Below are 21,657 nucleotides of genomic sequence, written 5' to 3' on the forward strand. Positions count from 1 at the left end.
ATTACCTAATCTTACATTGATTAAATATATTAGTTCAATTCATTTAATATTCCTGAGTTCATACCACAGATATTTTTCTAAATTATGCAGTACCCTTAATTACATTTATTGAGAATGATGTTTAAGTTTAATCATAATCATATTCTTTAGAATAATAACACTAATTAGGATTTAGATGAAATAAATAATAGATTTAATTAAGATTATTTGTTTATACTTAAGTCCAGAAATAATTCATAGGCTCTCAATGGTTGATTAGCAGAACAAAAGTTAAGATCTGGCATATTAAGGGAAGCTATTTATCTTGGGACGGTCATGTTCATTTAAAATTTCATCCACAAATGCCATTTTCCGAGTGTCACAAACATACAACTAATAAACCTATTAGCACATGCTTATGAAAGCTAAAGTTAAGTAGTTCGTAGACAGAATAAAAAACTAGAAACACCTTGAACAAGTCCTGGTTGAGAATCAACGTATACATTTATAGAGGAAGTTCACCGCTGTCAGCAATCACAACCTTGCTCTTGGGAGTGCCACTTTGCCTTCCTTCCGCTTCAACCTTGTAAACAACATCCATTCCAGAAATAACTTTACCAAAAACAACATGCTTTCCGTCCAACCTATCAAATACATATATACATTAATAGTTAGTAATTTCTTAATGCATGGCAACCACGTAAATCACCAATGAACAGATTGATGTATGTCATAAGATTGTAGCAGAATCAAAGTATTATGCACACTTCAAATATGAAATATACAACATAAGATTTGATATTTGTTTTCTTCTGCGAATTTATTGATCTAGATTAAATTACCAGCTAGTTGTCACAGTTGTGATGAAAAATTGTGAACCGTTGGTATCAGGACCTGCGTTTGCCATTGACAGAAATCCTGTTCATACAAAAAAATAACAAAAAAGCTTTAATGCCATCATAGGTTCATTTGAATTTATGTTTTAACAAACAACTATAATAATAAAAGAATATTACCTGGTCCAGTATGCTTTAACTTGAAGTTCTCATCAGGAAACTTCTCTCCGTAAATTGATTCTCCGCCCATTCCATTGCCATGTGTAAAATCACCTCCTTGGATCATAAAGCTAGGAATAATTCTGTGGAATGAGCTACCTTTGTAATGGAGAGGCTTTCCACTTTTACCAATTCCCTTTTCACCTAATAATTTGGACAAAATGTAAAATTAATATAAAATATGTTTTAATTTGTAAGATGAACATGTGCACATTATAAATCCAAGCAGTGATATCATTATCTTATATCATTAAGAAGGAGAGAGGAAATGTTATTAGACTCAGATATCAGTGAAAAGAACCACGAGAATAAAAAACAATCCACCTTCACTCTAAGAACTCAACTATATCTTCCTAATAAATGTGTCCTCCATTTGTTCTAATGAGTAGAGCAGTTTAATCACAGGTCGATTGTTACTCATTAGTTCTTACATTGAATGAATCTATTTATTCTAACACAACTGAAATATGAAACTTTAAAAAAAAAGGATAGAAACAAGTTCTATAGCTATTATATAAATCAATACACAGAAGCAGCAGAAACAAGCTCACCTGTGCAAAGAGCTCGGAAGTTTTCTGCAGAAACGAAAATAAAAACAAGGCTTCAGTTAACATTAAATGATACTTGATAAGAATCAAAATGCAGAGAATTTAATAACTCAACCTGCAGTTTTTGGAACTGCCTTCCCGTAAAGACCGATTTCAATACGACCTGGAAAGTCAATCATCATAGCATAAATACCAATGGTCAAAATTTCATACTCAAATTTCTGGGGAAAAGGAATGATGAAACATCAACTCAGCGTTATCAATGACAGATAGTGGAAGGAAAAAATTGAAAATAACATTATGTTGCTGACATAGCGTGCCTCCCTTTATGGCGGTTGGCAAAAAATCTGCCATGGCAACCACGGTGCCTTCATTTAACAACAGTGCACTAACGTATCTATATCATTTATAGTATAAGTGGATTGTGACCCCAGCTGAATTTTACTTGTAATTTGAGTTGCCGTTCTGGGGAGGATTTTACCTAACCACTCCCCAGCCTAAGGGCTAATCTTACAGCTTTAGCTATAAGGATACCTGATCAAGGACAAAAAAAATATACCTCTAACAAACAACAAAGTTCTCCCAAAACTCTACCAACTAAGTTTACACACATAGGGAATGCTGATCATTTAGAATTGTACAAGGATTAATTATTAAGCAAAAAATCGACACACACTCCCAGTTCCACTTACATCACCAAAACATCCAAAATCACTTCCACAAACCATATATCAATCAAACTCATTTAACCAATATTTTACCTATCATGAATCACTATTCCTTCATTATAGGTAGATTGTTGGTTAAATAAGTTTGTTTAATATTTGCTCATGGGAAATGATTTGTGTTAAAGTGCGTGTGAAACATTACTCAATTATAATTTTAGAAGGTATCTTTAGTCATCTATCATCTCATTTCACTTTGAATCAAATCAATGAGAGTAAAACATAGACACAACACATAGATTAAATAAAAGGCATAAAAAGAATTAAGGTTAGAGACCTGCAGCTTTTCCATCGATCTCAACATCAAAGAAAACCTTGTTGGTGACTTCCTTCAATTCCTCCTTTGATTTCTTCGCCTGTGAATGCAAAATGAAAAATGAAAAAGGGAAGCAGAATTGAAATTTGTACCAAACTCAATAGCAATTCATATATTTCTATGGCATGGAACTTGATTTATATTGAGATGATATAGTGATTGATTTTCCCCCTCATAATCTCGATCTCAAGCTCAAATGTTAACCCATTCCCTTGATCCTAGAGAAATCGGAGTACATCTAAGTTTGAATACGCAAATTGAGACCTGAATGAGAGCTAGGGTTCCAAAGAGAAGCAGCGTACAGAACAGCAACGACGTCGTTTTCGCCATCTGTGATCTCCGTTTCGCCGCTACGACTGGGATAGTGAGTGAAGTAATGAAGATGTCGGAGATTGTCACTTTATAAGAGGATTTTGTCATCTCAGCCAATCGGCATTTGACACGTAAGCATTTATTTGAACTTGTTTGATCTAATTGGTTATCTAACTGGGCCTTGTTTTTCAACTTTAGGCCTTCAATAATTCTAGGCCTTTTCTTTATTCTAACTGCACTTCCATATTAACACAAAAAGAAAAAAAAAAAAAGTTGTTTCTCCCTATAACATATCACTTTAAACATGCACTCAACATAAAATTTAAAACTCAACATTACTCTAACGGATGTGGAAATCTGGAAGTAGTGTTATATACTCCTATTTTAGATATCTAGAAGGTCATTTTCGTGTTTCATTGAAGCTTCTGGATGACCATAACCGAAAGTTAGTCATGAGTTCTGAATTTTCATATTTGGAATGGTGTGTTGTAAATGATGTTGAAGATCAGGATCCGAAACTCATTTATGTTTGTTTATGGATCTTGACATCTGAAATGTCATTTATTGCAATCCAGATAAGCTTTCGGATGATCAAATCAAAAATGTAATTTGTCTATTTGAAACTTTGTAATTTGAATTGCGAATATGAATATTAAAGGATAAAGTATTTTAAATCATTAAGGAGAAAACAAATCTTGTTTCGAAAAAAAAAAAAAATCCAAAATGCTAAACTTGAAAGTTAATATATATATTTCTAAAAATTTATTTTGGTAATTTTGTGTTTGAAAAATGTATTTCATATATTATTTTTATTCAAGAAAACTCATTCTTGTAAACTGTTATCGAAAGTCTGTTTTAAAAAATATATATATTCTAGAAAGTTCATTTCTATTTTTTTTTTATGTATTTTATATGTTTTGGAAAAGCATATTCCAAAAATTTATTTTAAAATCCTATTTCAAAAGTCATGTTCTGGAAATTTCAAAAAAGAGAATAGATAATCCAGAAATCAAGTCTATGAAAGGAAAAATATCATTGTAAAAATTATGATAGTGCAATTAGAAATTATGGGGTTGCAGAAAAGGAAAGCTTATTCTATTCGGCACCTTATTACCCCATTCCCGTAGTTTCTTCTAACACCAGTACAGTTTCTTCTAGCACCCTATAGTCATAGTGTATTTACTACAATACCCTTGTTCATTAATGCGAAATCTTATTCCTTTCAAAACATGTTGAAGACCTTCCAACTTAGGTATTTTAGATAGGTTTCAGAATAGTTGGGATTTGTTATTTTGGGAAGCTTAAAATTATTGTTCTCTAATGCATTTTTTTTTATTGACAATATATATGTTCTTTTTTTTCTTCGTCCTTTTTACTTTTTAATTATTTAAGAAGACTCTAAAAAGGGAGATCATGTCCAAATTTAATCACTTTTTTAGATAAAGTTTAATATTGAAGCTTAAAGCTAAATAATAAGATTGAGAATGCGTGTAAGCAATTATGTAATTATTTAGCATAAAAAATAATTTTTACGTTCATATTTGTGTCTTAAAGCTGGATCCATTTGCAACATTATTTAGATATTGAATTTGCATACTAAATACCAAAATTGATAGACTTACATTTTATAGGTTCACTTCTTTTATTTCAGTTGGGCTTTCCAACCCGAGGTAAGTCCTCTCCACACTCCCATATTCTCATACTCACCCCCCTTGTACCATCTTTGGTTATTTCTTTTTAATTGACTTCAAACACTCCTTCCGTTCCATGTACTATTGTGAATATGTAAAATTAGCTATTTATCTTTGTTTGTAATCCATTACCACATCTTAACTTAAGTAAAGATCTCAATACTATTCACTCTATCATTCTTAATAAAAATTTGGTTTTCTTGTTTCTAAATCTTTCCTACCACTGCTGTATAACCCCAAACCCCAATCACCTTATTTGACGCCCAACATATACAAAATTGTATAAAGTGATTTCTAGCTTCACCATGATCTAACTATTACTCATACTCCATGTCATCCAAGAAATTTTGCATTTAAATTTGTTTTCTCTTCGATTTTGCACATCACACACAACTTACTTTCCAAAGACATTTCTCTACCCTTCAGGTTGACTCTCATAAGTAACCTATCTATTAGCACCCTCCAAGCTACTATATGAGTCGAAGGTAAGACATTTGTGGTCCAAAACTGTTCAAATAAAGGTCTATATTCCCTGTCTATGTCGTTTCTTAACAACCTATAAGCAGATATAACCGTATACTCTAGCTTTTCGTCTTCCTTCCAAACCCACAAGTCCTTTCTTTCTTTGATAAAAATTTGCTTTCTAAGTTTTGCATAAGATGCCTTTTCTCTCTCAATTCCCATTTAAATAACGATCTTCTCCATACTAGTTTTCAACTCCATTGATTATGACTCCAACATCCTGCCTGACAGAGGAAAAACGTTTTAAGTATCGTTATTGAAAAGAGTCTTGGGAATCTCTCGCTTAATGTACCTCCTTCATTCCATTTATCTTCCCAAAACCTTATCCTCTTTCCATCGCCTAGAACTCAATTCACTTTATCTTCAAAGTTATTTCCCCACTCAGCCAAATTCTAGATTTTCTTCCAATCTCTCCACCACTTAATTTCTCTCCTACTCCTTATATTCCTTATAAGGTCTCTCCGTCTACCATACTTAGACTTTAGGATTTCTTTTCACATTCCTCCTAAATTCTCCATATCCATTTACCTAGTAGACCATTATTAAATAATATCTTTTAACCCTACACCTCCTTCTTCTTTTGCATCACATAGTTTCTTCCAAACAACTCAAGCTATTTTTCTCTCTTCCTTCCTTTATCCCCGTAAGAATGTTCTCTTTATACTCTTAGTTGTATTCACAACCAATACAGACATCTTATGAAAAGACATATAAAATAGTAAGAGAGAAGATAATAGAGATCTAAACAAACAAATTCTTCCTGCCATAAAGAGAAATTTACATTTCATATGTCCAATTCACATAACTTTATTGTGAACTCAAATTCTCTAATTAATTTAAATAGTTAAGGTTAAACATCTCAGTATATCTCAGTATTTTGATCTATTTGATGATAATATGATTTTTAAAACACCACATGTAATTGTAAACCGTATTGTCCATTAATGTAATTTAATTTCTCACAAATCTCAAATAACTACAAACTGTAGAAAATTTATTTAAATACCTATATGCAACATCGTTACTATTTCCCACTACTTTAAATAATAATTTTAAATGAACCATTGTACTATTAACAACGTAAAATGTTCCAAATGTTTTCAGGAAAACATTGTTTGTTCACACATCCATTGTTTCACATTGAGATTGTAGGGTTTTTTTTTTCTACGGGCATGGTGTATTATTCCAAATTAGTATAACTTATATTAAAAAATAGATTTTAAATTTAACTTTATAAAATTAGTTTCTATTTGATAATGGTCTGAATGATTTGATAAATTTAATAATCTTTCTATGATAAATATTTTATAATTCTGATTTATATGAAGAAGATATAAAAAATTATTTTAAATCTAACTTAACTTTAACCAGTTATAATACTTATATATTATAAAATATTGCTATCGTAGAAGATTCTAAAATAAATAAAATTTGTTAAAACATGATTTCCAACAATTAAAATCACTCAACTCATTATATTATAAAACTAGACTTCCTCCCCCACCAAAATGTATGGCCGGAATAAACTGGATTCCATTTGATCTAATTGGACCTTATTATATTCAAATGCTGCAATGAAATACGTGCAAAAGTAAAAGACCACCTGCTATTACTTTTTTTCCTTTTTCTTTTTACAACTTTCTATGTTCAAATTATTTTACTTCCCAATAATTCAAATAGAATCTAATTCATTCATTACAGGGACAAATTTCTTTCAATTTTTTTTATTAACAAAACTTCATAAATTTGCTTAAGGGAAACAACCTTCTTACTACTTTAATTCAGTGTATAGTTACCATTGATATATGCAAATACTTACTACTTTTGCAATATGCAAAATATGCCACTTTCTAAATTTATTCTTATTGCTTCCAAAAAATTCCCAGTATCAGAAAAAAATAAAGATTTTCCCCAAAATATATGAACACCGAAAGCAAACCACTTTACTTGAGGAATATCAACAGATAAAGAGTAGGTTGAAATCATTATTTAATATTCATATATTAGTAATTAAATAGAAAAATGAAGTTCCCATCTCACTTTCACTCGTTATAACCAATAAGAACTTCTCCTTGGTAAGCTTATGCAACCTTAGCAATTGCACTTTATAAGTCCAATGAATTCAATTGAGTCACTCCATGATTTTCAGAGAAATTTCTTCTACAACCAACTATCATACCATGCTTTCATGTTGCTCGCAAGAAGAGAAGTTCAAATAATCATATATTTTATTTTTATTCTTTTTAGGTTATTATCTATGTTTTGAATCAGGTTGAAGAATGGAAGAAGAATCTCATGAAGAGGAAACCAACCATGAAGGTTCAAATTATGATATCAGAAGCTCTTATCATACACAAGCTCATCAATGGCTGCCTCATGGGAGGGTGTCCTTTTGCTGAGCTTCTTCATTCTTTTCTCTCCATTTTCTCATTATTGTGTATTTCTTTTCATAAGTTTTCACTTCATAACTTAAGATGTTGGAATGTGAGCATTCCATTTTTCTTCTCAATGGTAAAGACAAGTTTCAAGTGTTTTTCATTCTCTTCTCCACCCACAATTTACTTTCACTTCATAATCTTAAATTATCTTTAATCTCAAATTTTAATAAATATAAAATTATTTAATACACAAAAATATCCTCTTACTTTTCCATTAACATGAGTATTCCAACTTCAATTTTGTTGAAAAATATTAAAAGTAATAACCTTTTTAAGTTTAATTTGCTTTATTTGAACCTTTCAGAGTTGCTCGTAACACATAAGTGGAACTAAGAGGTTGTTTGGCAACAAAACCTATAACCTAACAAGTAAAAATAAATCAAAGTTATATTGCAAAAACAATATGAACATATGTGTGGCATTCATATTAATTATATCATGAACGTACAAACTCTTACCCCAAAAAAAAAAATTAAGGAACGTTGACTAAAATTAAATTAGTAACAGGTTACAAATTTAATTAATTTTAGAAAATTTGCATGTTGTGTGTGCAGTTTCGAAATCATTTTTGGTCCATCAGAGCATCTTTTTAGCATGTTGAAATTGAAATAATATTGCGTTCTCAGTTAAGCCTGCACGATCAGATTCCATTCTTATTAATTTCAAATTTCTACTTGTCGGTTGAATGTAGTCTCAACACGCTACATTAATCCATTTTCTCTTCTTCCAGATCTTACACAATCGTTTTTAATTACAATAATTACTGTATTAATAAGATGTAATCTTTTAATTACAATAATTACTATATTCGTAGGTTATATCAATAACACGCAAAGAGGGATCATTCCGATTATTTAAAGCATCTTCTGAAGATAAGAGTAACAAGAAACCGTAAAAAATCAAATTTAATAAATTGAAGTTTCCATTCACTTCTATATACTATTATTATTATTAGTTTATATATATATTTAAATATAAAGAAATTTAAATTGATTCATCTAATCATAACATAAATTAATTCAATTTTCAAATATTTAAAATTTTTAAAATTTTTGATATTTCTCGTCCAATCACTACATAAAATTTATTTTAAACATGTTCTAATGTTTCAACCAATCTCTTAAATAGGTGTGCACGATATATACGGTATAATTTTTTTTATAAAAAATTGAATATCTTACATTAATTAAAAATTAAAATATTTTATAATATATAAGTAGTATAAATTTTATGTTATAAATTGATTTTATAAGATTGAATTAAATTTAAAATTTATTTTGAAAAAAAATATCAAAATTATTTAAAATTTAATTATAATAATAATTTATTAGACTTATAACTACTAGGAATTTCTTATAAATATATAGTTTAACACACGAGTTTAACTTCGTGAACAGAGTTTAACTTCGTGAACAGAGTTACCGGTCTCAAAATAATTCAGAATAATTAAAGAATGTGTTGGATATTTAATAAACAAGAAAAAGAGGTACCAAAGAAAATTGATATGAGGAGATATTAATATAATTTACGCTATTGCTATTTATGAAAACGCAGAAGAAGTTCATCATAAACTAACCAACTAGGAAATTGTCATTGATTATCCCATGCTAAACCGCACCAACCCAATTGTTTGCTCCTTCATGGTCTCTGCTTTAGTGGAGAAATGAGGGTAGCAGCTAAAGAAGAAGAAGGAGAAGATGCAGAAGCATGAGAATGAGGTCATGAATGATTCTTCTTCCACTCCTCAACCTGATTCAAAAGTTAGATGATAAAACGGAGAATAATAACAATGAAATAAATAGTTATTTGAACCTCTCTTATTGTGAGCAACATGAAAGCATGGAATGATACTTGGTTATAAAAAACATCTCTCTGAACATAACGGAGAGATTCTAATGAATTCATTGTGCTTGCAAAATGTAATATCTGAGGTTCATAAGCTTAGATTTTATATCTGTGTGTCAGCCACAACCACAAGTCTCAATCTTTTTTTTTTCTTTTAATGTGAATGCTAGTTGTATATAAAGAAGTCTTAGAGTTCAAACTTAGATAAAGCTTATTATTTTATTTAAATAATAATACCAAATATTGAATAATGCTACCCTTTTCAACTATTGGTGTATTTGGTCGACATGTTCTTATATTTTCTTTATTTTTTTCAATTACTTTATCTGTTATCTTTTTAATATTTTTGTCTTCATTTCTCTTTTTCTTAAACAATGATGAATACAATTCTCCTTCAATCACTCTAATCTTTTATACACGTATATAAAGATTATAGATAATGAATTAAAAAAAATGAAGATGAATAAATAATGATAAAAAGACCAAAAAAAACTCAAGAAACAAAAAAATAAACTCATCATAATCAGATTTTTTTTTTTTGTTGCATAATTTACACTGGGAGGATCCAATTTGGAGTTGACGGTTAAGATGGAGGAGAGTCAAGTTTGTTTGGGAAGGAGTACAGGACGAAGATATGGTTAGCAAAATTTATATATATATATATATATGTTTAATAGAGGGCTACATGACAGACAGGTTTGGGGTGGGAACAATTCAGGGAAATTTTCTGTGAGATCAACATATGAGTGTCAAGTTGTGCGAAATCCAGGTGAGAACCATGATCTGTTCAATTTGATTTGGCGAGTTAAAGCTTTTCCTAATGTTCGCTTTACTGCGTGGAGGATTATCTTGAATAAAATACCAACAAGGTTTAGTCTGATCAGGCGAGAGGTGGTCGTTAATTCTATTACGTGTGAGATGTGTCAAGGTTTGGAAGAGACAACTCAACACCTTTTCTTAGAGTGTTCAGTCGCTCAAAGAGTATGGTAAATGTGCTATAGATGGATAGGTATCCTGTTCGTTCAAAATAAGGATCTGAAGTCTCACTGTTGTTGGTGTTTTAGTTTAAAGAAACTCTTGTTTTGTTGTTGGTGTTTTAGTTTAAAGAAACTCTTGTTTTGAGGATATAGTCTTCTTGGCTTAGTACCTATTTTAAGTGTATATTGTTTCTAGTTCTTGGTAGACAACTTTAAAAAGAGAAGTGATATTTGTTCTAGTTCTAGATGGGTATCATGCCTTTATCTGTAAACGGATTGGGAAGTATCTCTTTTTAATTAATTAATTTTTTGTTGATAAAAAAACAAAATTATAAATTTAATTCCTGACATTATTTTATTATTGTATAATAAAAGTCAAAAAGAAGAACAAAAACACTTTCATTATGAGAATGTGGGCACAAAAATTTATTTTCTTGGGAAAACTTTGAAACAAACATAGCTTTTGGTTGGATGACACAAACGTTATTTACACTCTATTATGGTGTTCTCCTTTTCATGCAAGAGTTTGTAATCATTATCGACTTCATTTTCATTATTTATTTTCTGACTTAAATTACCCAAGTACTTGACTTTATATTTAACTAATAAAAGCAGTTAAAACATTAAAGGACAAGTGAATCCCCAAGTAATAAAAAAAAATCCCCAAGTAAATATTTTTTTTTAAAATATTACACAAATAAATTTTCCATATTTGCTTACGGAATTAATAGGCTCATTTCTTATTCATAGGAAAAAGTCAAATTTTGACATGGGAACAGTAGTAATTTTAAGGAAGACCACTATTTTCTAGTTCGAATTAAGCTTTATGGAGATTAAATTCCATGTGTAAAAAGTAAACGAGTTTATTTATGTAAATATAAAAGTTGAGATTTTTTTTATAATATTTAAAAAATAAGTGTAAGTGAGAAAAAAAAAGGACAATTTAATTTGTGTTTTCTTTATCTTACTTTTTTAAAAAAATTGTTATATTCCAATAATACTCTTTATGTGTATTTAATTTTATGATTCTATACATTCGTTTCAGAAATCATACGAGACTGTATAAAAAAGTGCTTTTGAAAATAAATTGTGTGTTATAAAATTTACTTCATATCAAAATCATATTCAAAATCTATACTAGGTGAATGATCATTAAAATCTTAAATAAAATAGTATTAATAATTTTTTTTAAAATGTCATTTTTATAACTATATTAATAAAGAGAAAAAGATAGATGAGAAATAGGAGAATTGAAAGAGGAAAAAAAGATATAAAGTAAAAATAGTGACAAAAAGAGAGGCAGTAGGAAACAAAAGAGAGCACTGAGGGAAAAAAGAGGAGAGAGACGGAAAACATGAGAGAAAGAGAAAAAGAGAGAATTTTAATTTCTTTAAATATAGTAAGTATATATTTCCTTATAAAACATTTTATATTACCGAAAAACTAATTCTTTTTAGAAATCTCTTTTAAACATAATTTTAGAAAATATTTTCTTTTAATTCATCTTACTGATATCAAATATTAAGTTAAATATATTTTGTTATTGTACACTTTCATAAAAAAAATTATTTAGATTTTGTAAAGTCATTTTAAGACATCTAATTACTGAAAATATATTAAACCCTAAAATATGTAACCGCTTTGTAAATTATTAATTTGTATCATGAAAAAATATTATTTTTAATGAAATATTAACCTTTTATTTTCTTTAGAAAGTGTAATTTGCTTTTGTAAATATCCTAGTTACTCATTAACCAGTTTTTTGTGCTCATACTATGGTATATAAATAAGATGGGAACTTTGTTAACCGAATTATGAATTATTTATTCATTTTGTCTATATTGCATACCAACATCCATTGCTCTTGTTTTTTTTTAATTCTACGTCAACTAAAGATTATAACGTTTCATAATATATAAATAGATGTGAATTTCACCTTATGAGGTTGAGTTAGAGTTAAAGTTCACTTCTTAGTATCGTATCATAATCATTTTAAATTTATCATAGCTAGCGATTGTTGGTTAGACTTATCAGGTCATCCGCTATCGGGCTGTTATCGAACCATTCATAATATATAGTCTCATGTACGAGTTGATAACCTCGACAATCAACTAGAAATTAAAACATTTCATAATATATAAATGGATGTAAAACTTATCTTAAACCAATTTTATGAAGTTGAATTAAATTTAAAGTTGAATTAACCGGTGGAACATGTTATAGAGTTCATTAAGTCCAATAGTTCCAATCAAATCATAATACTTAACTGCAAAGTAATTAAGTTCTTAATTAGTTATAATTTTTATCTGATAATAAAGACTCAATCTAAATCTAACAATAGACACATGTGCAGCATTTTGTGTTTTCTTACAATCTCTGAAGATGCTATTCTTTGTGATAAAATGTCTTTGTGCTCTATCTGATGTTGCAGAAATACTGAAGAAAGATTCCCAGTTGCATGTCTTTTACACTGTTAGCTCTTTGTTCCTTGAAATTGCCAAAGATGCTTTCTGCTTCTTTTGATCTCATCACAAAGGTTAGTCATGATATGTTAACACACTAAAATATATACACTTCATATACTAATAAACTAATATTTTAATCATATTTTATTTATTTTTAATTTAAAATATTATTATATTATTATAATGATTTATCAAGCGTATATATTTTACAGCGAAAAATTTGACAGCCTATTTCTCCACACCTTATTCAGGGTGGTCCTTTTAAATTTGATTAAATATATATTGCATGCATTTATTTACTAACTAATCTTATATAAACATGAAAAAAAAGTACCTTGTTGAGTAGAAATATGACCCATTATTCCCCAATGCAATATTATATTGAAATAATATAAAATAAAATCCAAGTATATAGATTAGTGAAAGTGTCGACGCAGAGAGGGTGACAAATTGAATCAACTTTTTTTTAGTTTTATAATCACTTTCTAAATATTGAATTTTGTTGAAATTATACTTTCTCTGTTCAAGCTGCAAAGTTTAGATCACTTTAAAGCAGAGCATTCAATTAAGTTTTCTTATTTGTGATAAGAAATGTATTTTATAAGTTTTAAGTGATTTGTTATATTTTTAATTTTCACTAATATTATTTAATATTTAAAATTGATATTTTTTTAATTGATTTTAAGTATCTCAAGTGGGTATTTGTTTATTTTTTGATAAAATTTTCGGTAGTTTTATTAAATTTACCTATAAATGATTAATATGTACTATAACCGACTTTAGATAAAACATTCACTCTTAATAGGAAATGAGATTAACTATCTAAAGAGGTTTATTCAATAAAAAAGTCAAAAATAAATTAGGATATAAGTTTGCACAGTTGATTTATGGTGCATGAAAATATTAGATCGTCCAATAGACATAAGTTGTTTAATTGGTTTATGGTCATGTTTGTTCTCAAAATTTTATCGATTGCCATATTCAAAATTATCATAGAGGTTAAGGCTTGACAATTGTCTAAGTTCAGAAAAACAAACTTACTTGTGTCACATAAGGTTAGACTTTAAGCAAATGTTAGAGAGTTAGGTTCATACTGTCTGATAAGGTCAATATTTGTAGATATCATCTGATAAAGTTGTTTATTGTAGATACCGCTTGATAAAGTCGTTTTTTTAAATACCACTCGATATTGTCGACTTTTGTAGATACCGTCCAATAAGATCAACTTTTGTAGATGTCGTATAATAAAATCAACTTTTGTAGATGTCGTCTGATAAAGTTAACTTTTATAAATATCGTATGATGATATTAGTTTTTGAACATTCTAAACGAGTCGAAGTTGATGTTGAACATAGTCTCCAACTATGTTGGAAGTCGAACTAAACATAATTAATAATTTTATTAATTTAGTTAAGTTGAAAAATTGATAATCATCAATTTTATCAATCCAATCAAAACAAGAAGTGAAGTTGAAAATAGTTAATAATTTTATCAAAACTATCCATACTTGTTTTACTTTTTTTTTTGTTATTTTATAATCACCTTCTAAGTAGACTTTTGTTGAAATTATAGTTTTTAGGTTAAAGAGAAGAGTGTGTTTAGTGTCTGAAAGTCTATAAAAGAATTGAAACAGTATTCAACATAATCGTGTGAAAAAAAAAATACATATAATCATTGCATAACAATTTCATATACGTTGTCATAAAACTGGAAGTGTTTTTGATAGCGTATATCTATTTCATACAACATATATTCTAACATGGTACTCATCAATCATAGACTGATTAATAAAAAATAAAAGTATTACAAACACAAAAGAGACATAATTTTTAATGTAAAAGGATAAAAATAATGAATCATATGTATCAAATAAACAAAGATGTTACTGCAAATTCACTATTGAGGTCGAATTGTTGAAAAGGATGAATCATCTCTAGTAAACATACTTTTCAAAAATAAATTTGATCAAACAGTAAATAATTTCGAAGCTATAATTAAAAAAATTACAATAATTATTCATCTTCATTTTTCTTTTTAATTTTTTATATAGTAACGAAACTTTCTAATTCTATCCTAACACGACTTCTCTCCATCCATCTAAATAAGTAGAGCATAATTATCTTATATTTAAAACTATTTTGATAATAAAAAAATCCAAAACTCAACACTATCATAATTTCCTTACATATATAATGCTAAAATTTCATGTTGGCCAAAAAATAAGTGTTACTTGAGGTGTACATATATGAAGTCCAACAAATCTTTATAGACAATAATTATTGATGAAAATGATAATAGTAGAATTTTAATCTATACTTATAACATTTGTATAAGTATAGATTAAAATGTGTAAAATGGTCTACTTTTATCTTTAGAAAAATGTATAAATTTTTAGGTTTCAAAAAACACATCCATTTAGTGAACATTAATCCACTAGTAAAAACAAGTTTTTTTTTCTTGAATTTATGATAGTAAGAGTTTCGTGTATTAACATTAATCTTGAGTTTAACACTTACAAATTGCCTTTTGTGGAATTGTTGCAGAAGCCTTCACATGTTTCAAATGGCAAAAGAAAATTGAAGAAAGTAAAAAGGTCACGGTTTAATAAGACGTGTGGGCATTATACTCAGTTTTTTTATCTGACTACTCTTTTTTTATGACAAGTTTTTTTCTTCTTTTTTACTTTATTTTGGGTTTAATTGTTTTTTCCTTACATTAGTTCATTTTCCTTATTTACTATAATTTTGCAAAATTATATCATACAAAATCACATCATAAAAGTTACTCATAAATTTGAGTAATTTTTTATATCACAAAAAGATATAAAAATCATAATTTTTTATTTATTGAGAGAACTTTAAACTTTTATATCTTTTTATTTAAGTTTATGGTGTTTTTAATTAAATGACGGGATTATTATCTTGATAACAGTTATTATTTTATTCTATCATCTTATTTATTTATCTTCAAATATTAAAAAATATAAGTTTTTGTTATTAATATAAAATAATATTAAAATTAATATAAAAATATATGTAATTTTTATCGTTTTAATTGAGGACGTATATAATAATGAAATCGTCATGTTATTAATGACTTTCACACCACCATCTCCATTTTCAAAAGATAATGATTATGACCATCATTAATATAAATGATATATAGAAATTGTCATGTTTCTCATGACTTTAAGATTATCACCTACCCTTTGAACAACTATTATCATCACTGTTATTGATACTATTATTGATGTAGGTAAAAATAAATAGATGAAGGTAAAAATAAATAGATGTAGGTGAAAATAAATAATTAAAATAAAAATAATTAAGTAAAATAATGAAACAAAATAATACTCATGTAATGGAAAAGATTAAATAACAATAACTCAACTAAAAATTATAAAAATTTAAAATACCTAATAAACAAAAAAAATCAACTAAAAATATATAAATTTACAAAAAATATAATCTTAATTAAGTCTAAATAAAAAAAAATCTTATAAACAGTGAATTAAAAAGAAAGTTCTCCTCATTCTAAAAGTCACGATTTTTCCGGTAAAGGATAATCTAATAATATTAATCGGTGCAACATAATAGATTATTTTAATTATTTTTTTCTCAGACACTTGGCTTTGATTTTATTTGCTATTTTTAGGTATGAGAAACAAATTTGACCTTATTTATAGGTAACCATATATTCATTTCCAAGCTTTGACCAAATACAAGCCCAACATAAGAAAATATAATCTAAAAAACTTTTATACTTTTAAAAGTATTTAAAATATTTGAAAGAATTAAGAGGTTGATTTTTTAAAGCATATATTTTAAAGTTAAAAAATTTCATGTTATTTTGGCTTTATTTTAACTATACTTGTAAAACTTCTGACGTTCGCATGTTTTTTTATTTAATTTTATTTTAAACTATAAAAATTACAACGACAAATTAACATTTATTCATATATAATGAAAGTAAAGTCTTGACACTAAAAAAAGTTCAATATATTTTGAATTAGTAAACCCTTTATAATAAGCATAGTTAAAATGTAAAATAGATGATATTGAATTCATGTGAAGATAGTTGTGAGGTAGTAATTGTAAAGTTTGAAGAAACGTCCAAATCTGATAAGTTGAAGCAGTGGTGATTTGAGTTTGTTGCGCATACCTTGTCCACCAAAGTTTGAAGAAGCGTCCAAATGTCATAACTTCAAACAGTGATCACTTGAGTTTCGGTGCGGCATAACTTGTCCACCATGTGTTTGTAAAATTTCTAAAATGAGAGTGTCTCCGCATTTTCTCTGTCATGCAATCATGCATCACCAGACAAAAGTCAAAAAACAAAGCAAAATCGTCATCACCTAAAGTCTCAACATTCGAAACCCTTTCACTTCACCCACGTGTCCTCTACACCTGACTTCTGTGACATTTCATGCAAATGCTATCACCATGTCATGGCTGATGGTAGGGTAGGGTAGAGGGACCCTTCACCACCACGAGAAAAAAGAGAAACAAAAACTAACTAAAAAGACTAAAAGAGCGTCTCAAAATAGGACACCCCGCCTTTCCCACAACTAATTGCATGCACCACTCAACAGCCCCAACAAACAATGCACCAAAACAACTCTTTCTCTTCTTCTACTTCTACTTCTTCTTCGCCATTCTCAATTCGTTTCTTCTTATAACATGGTGCTCCCTTCTAAGGTGGTCTCTTCTAAGCACACTCCTCGTTCCCCGACGTACTTAATTCCCTGTGTTCTAGCTCTCTCTCTCTTCTCCCTCACCGCGCTTCTCCTCTACAAGGTCCTTAATTTCATCCACCCCATTTTTTTTTCTTCCCTGCCCACTTCCCATTTCCCTTTCCTTATTCGTTTTGTAACATTCTTTCGCGCATTCAGTAACTTTGCCTTCTGTGGGTAATTTCGTCGAACAGGTGGATGATGTCGTTTCACGGACCGGCACGGTGGTGGGTCACAACCTTGAACCAACGCCGTGGCACGTTTTCCCTCACAAGCCCTTCGACGAGGAGACTCGCCAGCAGCGTGCGTACAGAATCCTACAGTGCTCCTACTTGACGTGCCGTTATGCCGCCGCAGACGGCGGCGAAGAACGGCTGAAGTTCCCCGGCGGCGGGGGGGAGTGTCCAGATTTTTTCGTGTCGATCCGGAGGGACCTGGAGCCGTGGATGGAGAGCCGGATCACGAAGGGGCACGTGGCGGGGGCTCAGCGGCTTGCGGCATTTAGAGTGGTGATTGTTGACGGGAAGATGTTTGTGGATTGGTACTATGCGTGTGTGCAGAGTAGGGCGATGTTCACTCTGTGGGGATTGTTGCAGCTTCTGAGGCGGTACCCTGGGATGGTGCCTGATGTGGATATGATGTTTGATTGCATGGATAAGCCAACTGTAAACAGGATTGAATACCAAGGAATGCCTGTACCCCTCTTTCGGTATTGCACCACAAAGGAACACTTTGACATCCCTTTTCCGGATTGGTCTTTCTGGGGTTGGTAAGATTTTCAACGGGGTTGCGCCAAAATGCCACCTTTTTCTTGTTGCTTTGTGGGGGTCATTCAATTCAACGCCTTTGATTTTTCATCCACTTGTTTATTGTGTAAGGGGTATTTTTAAAGATATTCTATTCACCTTTACCTTCATGAATATGCTATGGTTGATAAATAATTATATCTATTAACTTTCTCCCAGTTTTATGTGGACTGAAATAATATCTATTGAAAAATAGAAATTTCTTAAATGGATCTGAGTATCTTGAGCTAGTAGTATCTGATTTGGGATACCTCGATTCACACAAAAAAATATCTTTTAGAGGAATGTGCGTTGCACTTTTTGGTTCTTAAAATTTAACGACATGTGCATTGTTATTTGTGTGTGTTTGCAGACAAACTCTGGCAAGGAATGTTTTGTTTCAAGAAATTGGAACTGGGCTAGGACTTATTTGAATAATCTATGTTCCTCTTGTTTTTTCTGTGTAATTCCTGCTGTTGCCTTCTATAATATGAGTGTTACCATAATCACCCATAACTTTAATGTATGTTATGATTTTAATTTTGAAAGATTTATTAGTTAATATATCTTATTTGTGTATTTTAAGAATACAAGTTTTGCCTTTTCTTGCTCCAGAAAGTAGTGGCGAGCTTGTCTTTAAAAAGATAATCTCTTTTCTTTTGCAAATGTTTATAATACTTTTGAAATGCAACAAAATCACTTTTGAGTGAGGGAAAGTGTCAACCGAGAAAGTGAAGATAATCTCTAAAAGAAACAGATCATACCATAGGATTAGCGTAAATTAACTAGTGTGAAGGTGCAAATAGCATGATCATTTTGGTGTGTTTGTTTTGACTTGAACCGTGAATCTGTTGAACATTTGTTGCTCAGGTCAGAGATAAACATAAGACCCTGGAATGAAGAGTTCCCAGATATCAAGCGAGGTTCTCAAGCAGTTAGTTGGAAAAATAAGATACCAAGGGCATACTGGAAGGGAAACCCAGATGTTTCATCTCCTATTCGTACCGAGTTACTAACCTGTAATCATTCTAGGAAGTGGGGAGCACAAATTATGCGTCAGGTTGGATTAACTTGTTTTGCATAATGTGAACCTTAGTTGTGTTTGGTAATTTCAGTTTGCCATGCTTACCATTTTTACCAAATCTGTTGTGTATGTTGATCTGCATTGCAGGATTGGGATGAAGCAGCTAGGGGTGACTTTAAGCAGTCAAGACTTTCAGATCAGTGTACTCACCGGTGAGTATTAAATTGGTCACAATGCACACTAAATACAAATGGATTCTTTTGAACAGTTAATGGTGCACATTGTTGAGTTTCTTCATTTGAACAAGCAAATTTGGTTATATTTGTGTTCCGTTTTGAAAAGTAACATATTTCCTAGGATTTTTTCATATTATGCAGCCGAGTTTTCCCTTTTCGTCACCTCCTTATATGCCTCTTCCTACAGGTATAAGATCTATGCTGAAGGGTATGCGTGGTCTGTGAGTTTGAAATATATTCTCTCATGTGATTCTGTTGCATTACTTATAGCACCCCAGTATGAAGATTTTTTCAGCCGTGGTCTTATTCCAGAGCAAAACTATTGGCTTGTTGATCCCCTGAAGCTATGTCCATCTATCAAGTATGCTGTAGAATGGGGAAATCAACACCTAGAGGAGGTATTTATTTAATGATTATTGATCCATGAGTACTAATGTAGTGTGCTATACCTTCTCTCCAACTCATTTTTTAAAAAGAAATATTTTCCCCTCCCATATATTTTGTATTCACTGTAAAATTTCAGCCTTTGTATTATGAAAAACTACCTTCAGGACTCTCTGGAACATATAAAAGAACCTACAATTAAAAATCTTAAACAAAATTCATGTCTCCAGCACATGGAGGTTGAGATAAAGAAGGACACGGCACATGCTTAGGATTATATGTTGAGATAAATTATGATTGTCCTTTTTGTGTAGTTAAATTTTCAAATTCAAATTCAAATGGTTGGAAATTGGAATGAATGCTCAATTTAACTGCTCAAAATGAATGTGATAGCTATTCTTTTTTCGTCTGAAAATTACGAAGACCATGATTATTAGGAACGAGGATTGTCTCATACCAGCATAGAGCATGATATTATCATGTTATAAAGAGACGTAAAAATAAATTAATAGACCCTACACAAATAATGAAAGGCCCTACCATAATTATTTGGTGTCTTTTTCTCTCATAACGTGATATTGTCATGCTACTTACCAACATGAAATGATTCAAGTAATGTCAATAGTATTTTGGTACAACAATTACATGTGAGGTTTCTGATACCTTAGTTATTCGACTTGTAAAAATGTTTGTGGGAAATTGTACCCAAATGAATTTGACTAATGATATGGTTGGTTTTGTATTGTTATAGGCAGAGGCTATAGGGAAAAGAGGACAGGATTTTATGGGAAGCTTGACCATGGATCGAATTTATGAATACATGTTCCACCTTATTTCTGAGTACTCAAAACTTCAAGACTTCAAGCCTACTCCACCACCAACTTCCCTGGAAGTTTGTACGGAATCTTTGCTTTGCTATGCTGATGAGAAGCAGAGGACGTTTCTCCGTAAATCAACTACATTCCCTGCACAAACCCCTCCCTGCACTATCAAACCTACCTAGAGTTCTCATCTATAGTTTTCACCACAAAAATACTAAGGATGTGCAATATCCAACAACATGGAATCACGGTTCCTGACATCAAAAGGAATTGCACATTTTTAATTATTGTAAAAATTTAGTGCCTTGTAGGTTATAATTTACAAGATTTAGCTTTAGTAATAGGTCATCCTTTCATTCTTTTTCTGTACTTTCTTTTGTTTCTTTGTCCCCCTTTTTATTTTTTTATAAATTTCTTAATCACAACCAAAATAAGACGAACCAGTCTGAGTGTTGTAAATTGAGTAAAATTTCATCTGAGATTGATTCGCAGTGAATGTTTTCGTGATGTGACTACTAACTTTTCATCATAATGGAAATAGTCATAGGTTCAAGAGATTATTTCAACAACAGACACAATTAGGTAACTAACTAAACAACCACTTTTCATGAATAAAGAAAAACACTTTTCTTGGTGTATTTCAGAGAAGGTATGCCAACATAGAGTAAATGCATAACTGGTCAATTTATTACTAATATTTATTAGAGATAGGTGTAGTTTTTAAGGTTAAATATGTTTTTTTTGTTCTTCTACTTAAGGTGAAATTGATAAAGAAATTATTGAAATAAATATTTACATTTGT

The 21,657-nt window shown here is 30.0% G+C and overlaps 2 protein-coding genes across 2 annotated transcripts; one reads left to right on the top strand and one right to left on the bottom strand.

The window, feature by feature from the left end:
- Positions 1-298: 298 nt before the first annotated feature.
- On the bottom strand, positions 299-3,045 carry LOC137831475 (peptidyl-prolyl cis-trans isomerase CYP20-1). The gene is made up of 7 exons (XM_068639162.1): positions 2,888-3,045; positions 2,585-2,663; positions 1,698-1,745; positions 1,586-1,609; positions 996-1,178; positions 822-897; positions 299-623 (listed from the first exon to the last, which is right to left on the bottom strand). Exons 1-7 carry the CDS (start codon positions 3,041-3,043, stop codon positions 485-487), a joined length of 705 nt encoding a protein of 234 aa, XP_068495263.1. The 5' UTR covers positions 3,044-3,045; the 3' UTR covers positions 299-484.
- A 13,877-nt stretch (positions 3,046-16,922) lies between these two features.
- LOC137831471 (uncharacterized) lies at positions 16,923-21,346 on the top strand. Its single transcript, XM_068639158.1, has 6 exons — positions 16,923-17,669; positions 17,800-18,374; positions 19,261-19,450; positions 19,562-19,626; positions 19,838-20,048; positions 20,786-21,346. Exons 1-6 carry the CDS (start codon positions 17,553-17,555, stop codon positions 21,035-21,037), a joined length of 1,410 nt encoding a protein of 469 aa, XP_068495259.1. The 5' UTR covers positions 16,923-17,552; the 3' UTR covers positions 21,038-21,346.
- The last annotated feature ends 311 nt before the right edge of the window (positions 21,347-21,657 follow it).

The sequence above is a fragment of the Phaseolus vulgaris genome, chromosome 6 (genome assembly GCF_000499845.2).
Source record: "Phaseolus vulgaris cultivar G19833 chromosome 6, P. vulgaris v2.0, whole genome shotgun sequence".
Classification (NCBI taxonomy): Eukaryota; Viridiplantae; Streptophyta; class Magnoliopsida; order Fabales; family Fabaceae; genus Phaseolus; species Phaseolus vulgaris.

Bases quoted from the DNA above. Each gene is read 5' to 3' on its own strand.
- LOC137831475 (XM_068639162.1), bottom strand. From the start codon at position 3,043: ATGACAAAATCCTCTTATAAAGTGACAATCTCCGACATCTTCATTACT. The intron at 1,179-1,585 runs GTGAGCTTGTTT...CCAAATTATTAG, and splicing joins CTTCCGAGCTCTTTGCACAG to GTGAAAAGGGAATTGGTAAA. The intron at 624-821 runs GTAATTTAATCT...TGTATTTGATAG, and splicing joins ACAACTGTGACAACTAGCTG to GTTGGACGGAAAGCATGTTG.
- LOC137831471 (XM_068639158.1), top strand. From the start codon at position 17,553: ATGGTGCTCCCTTCTAAGGTGGTCTCTTCTAAGCACACTCCTCGTTCC. The intron at 18,375-19,260 runs GTAAGATTTTCA...TTTGTTGCTCAG, and splicing joins GATTGGTCTTTCTGGGGTTG to GTCAGAGATAAACATAAGAC. The intron at 20,049-20,785 runs GTATTTATTTAA...GTATTGTTATAG, and splicing joins GAAATCAACACCTAGAGGAG to GCAGAGGCTATAGGGAAAAG.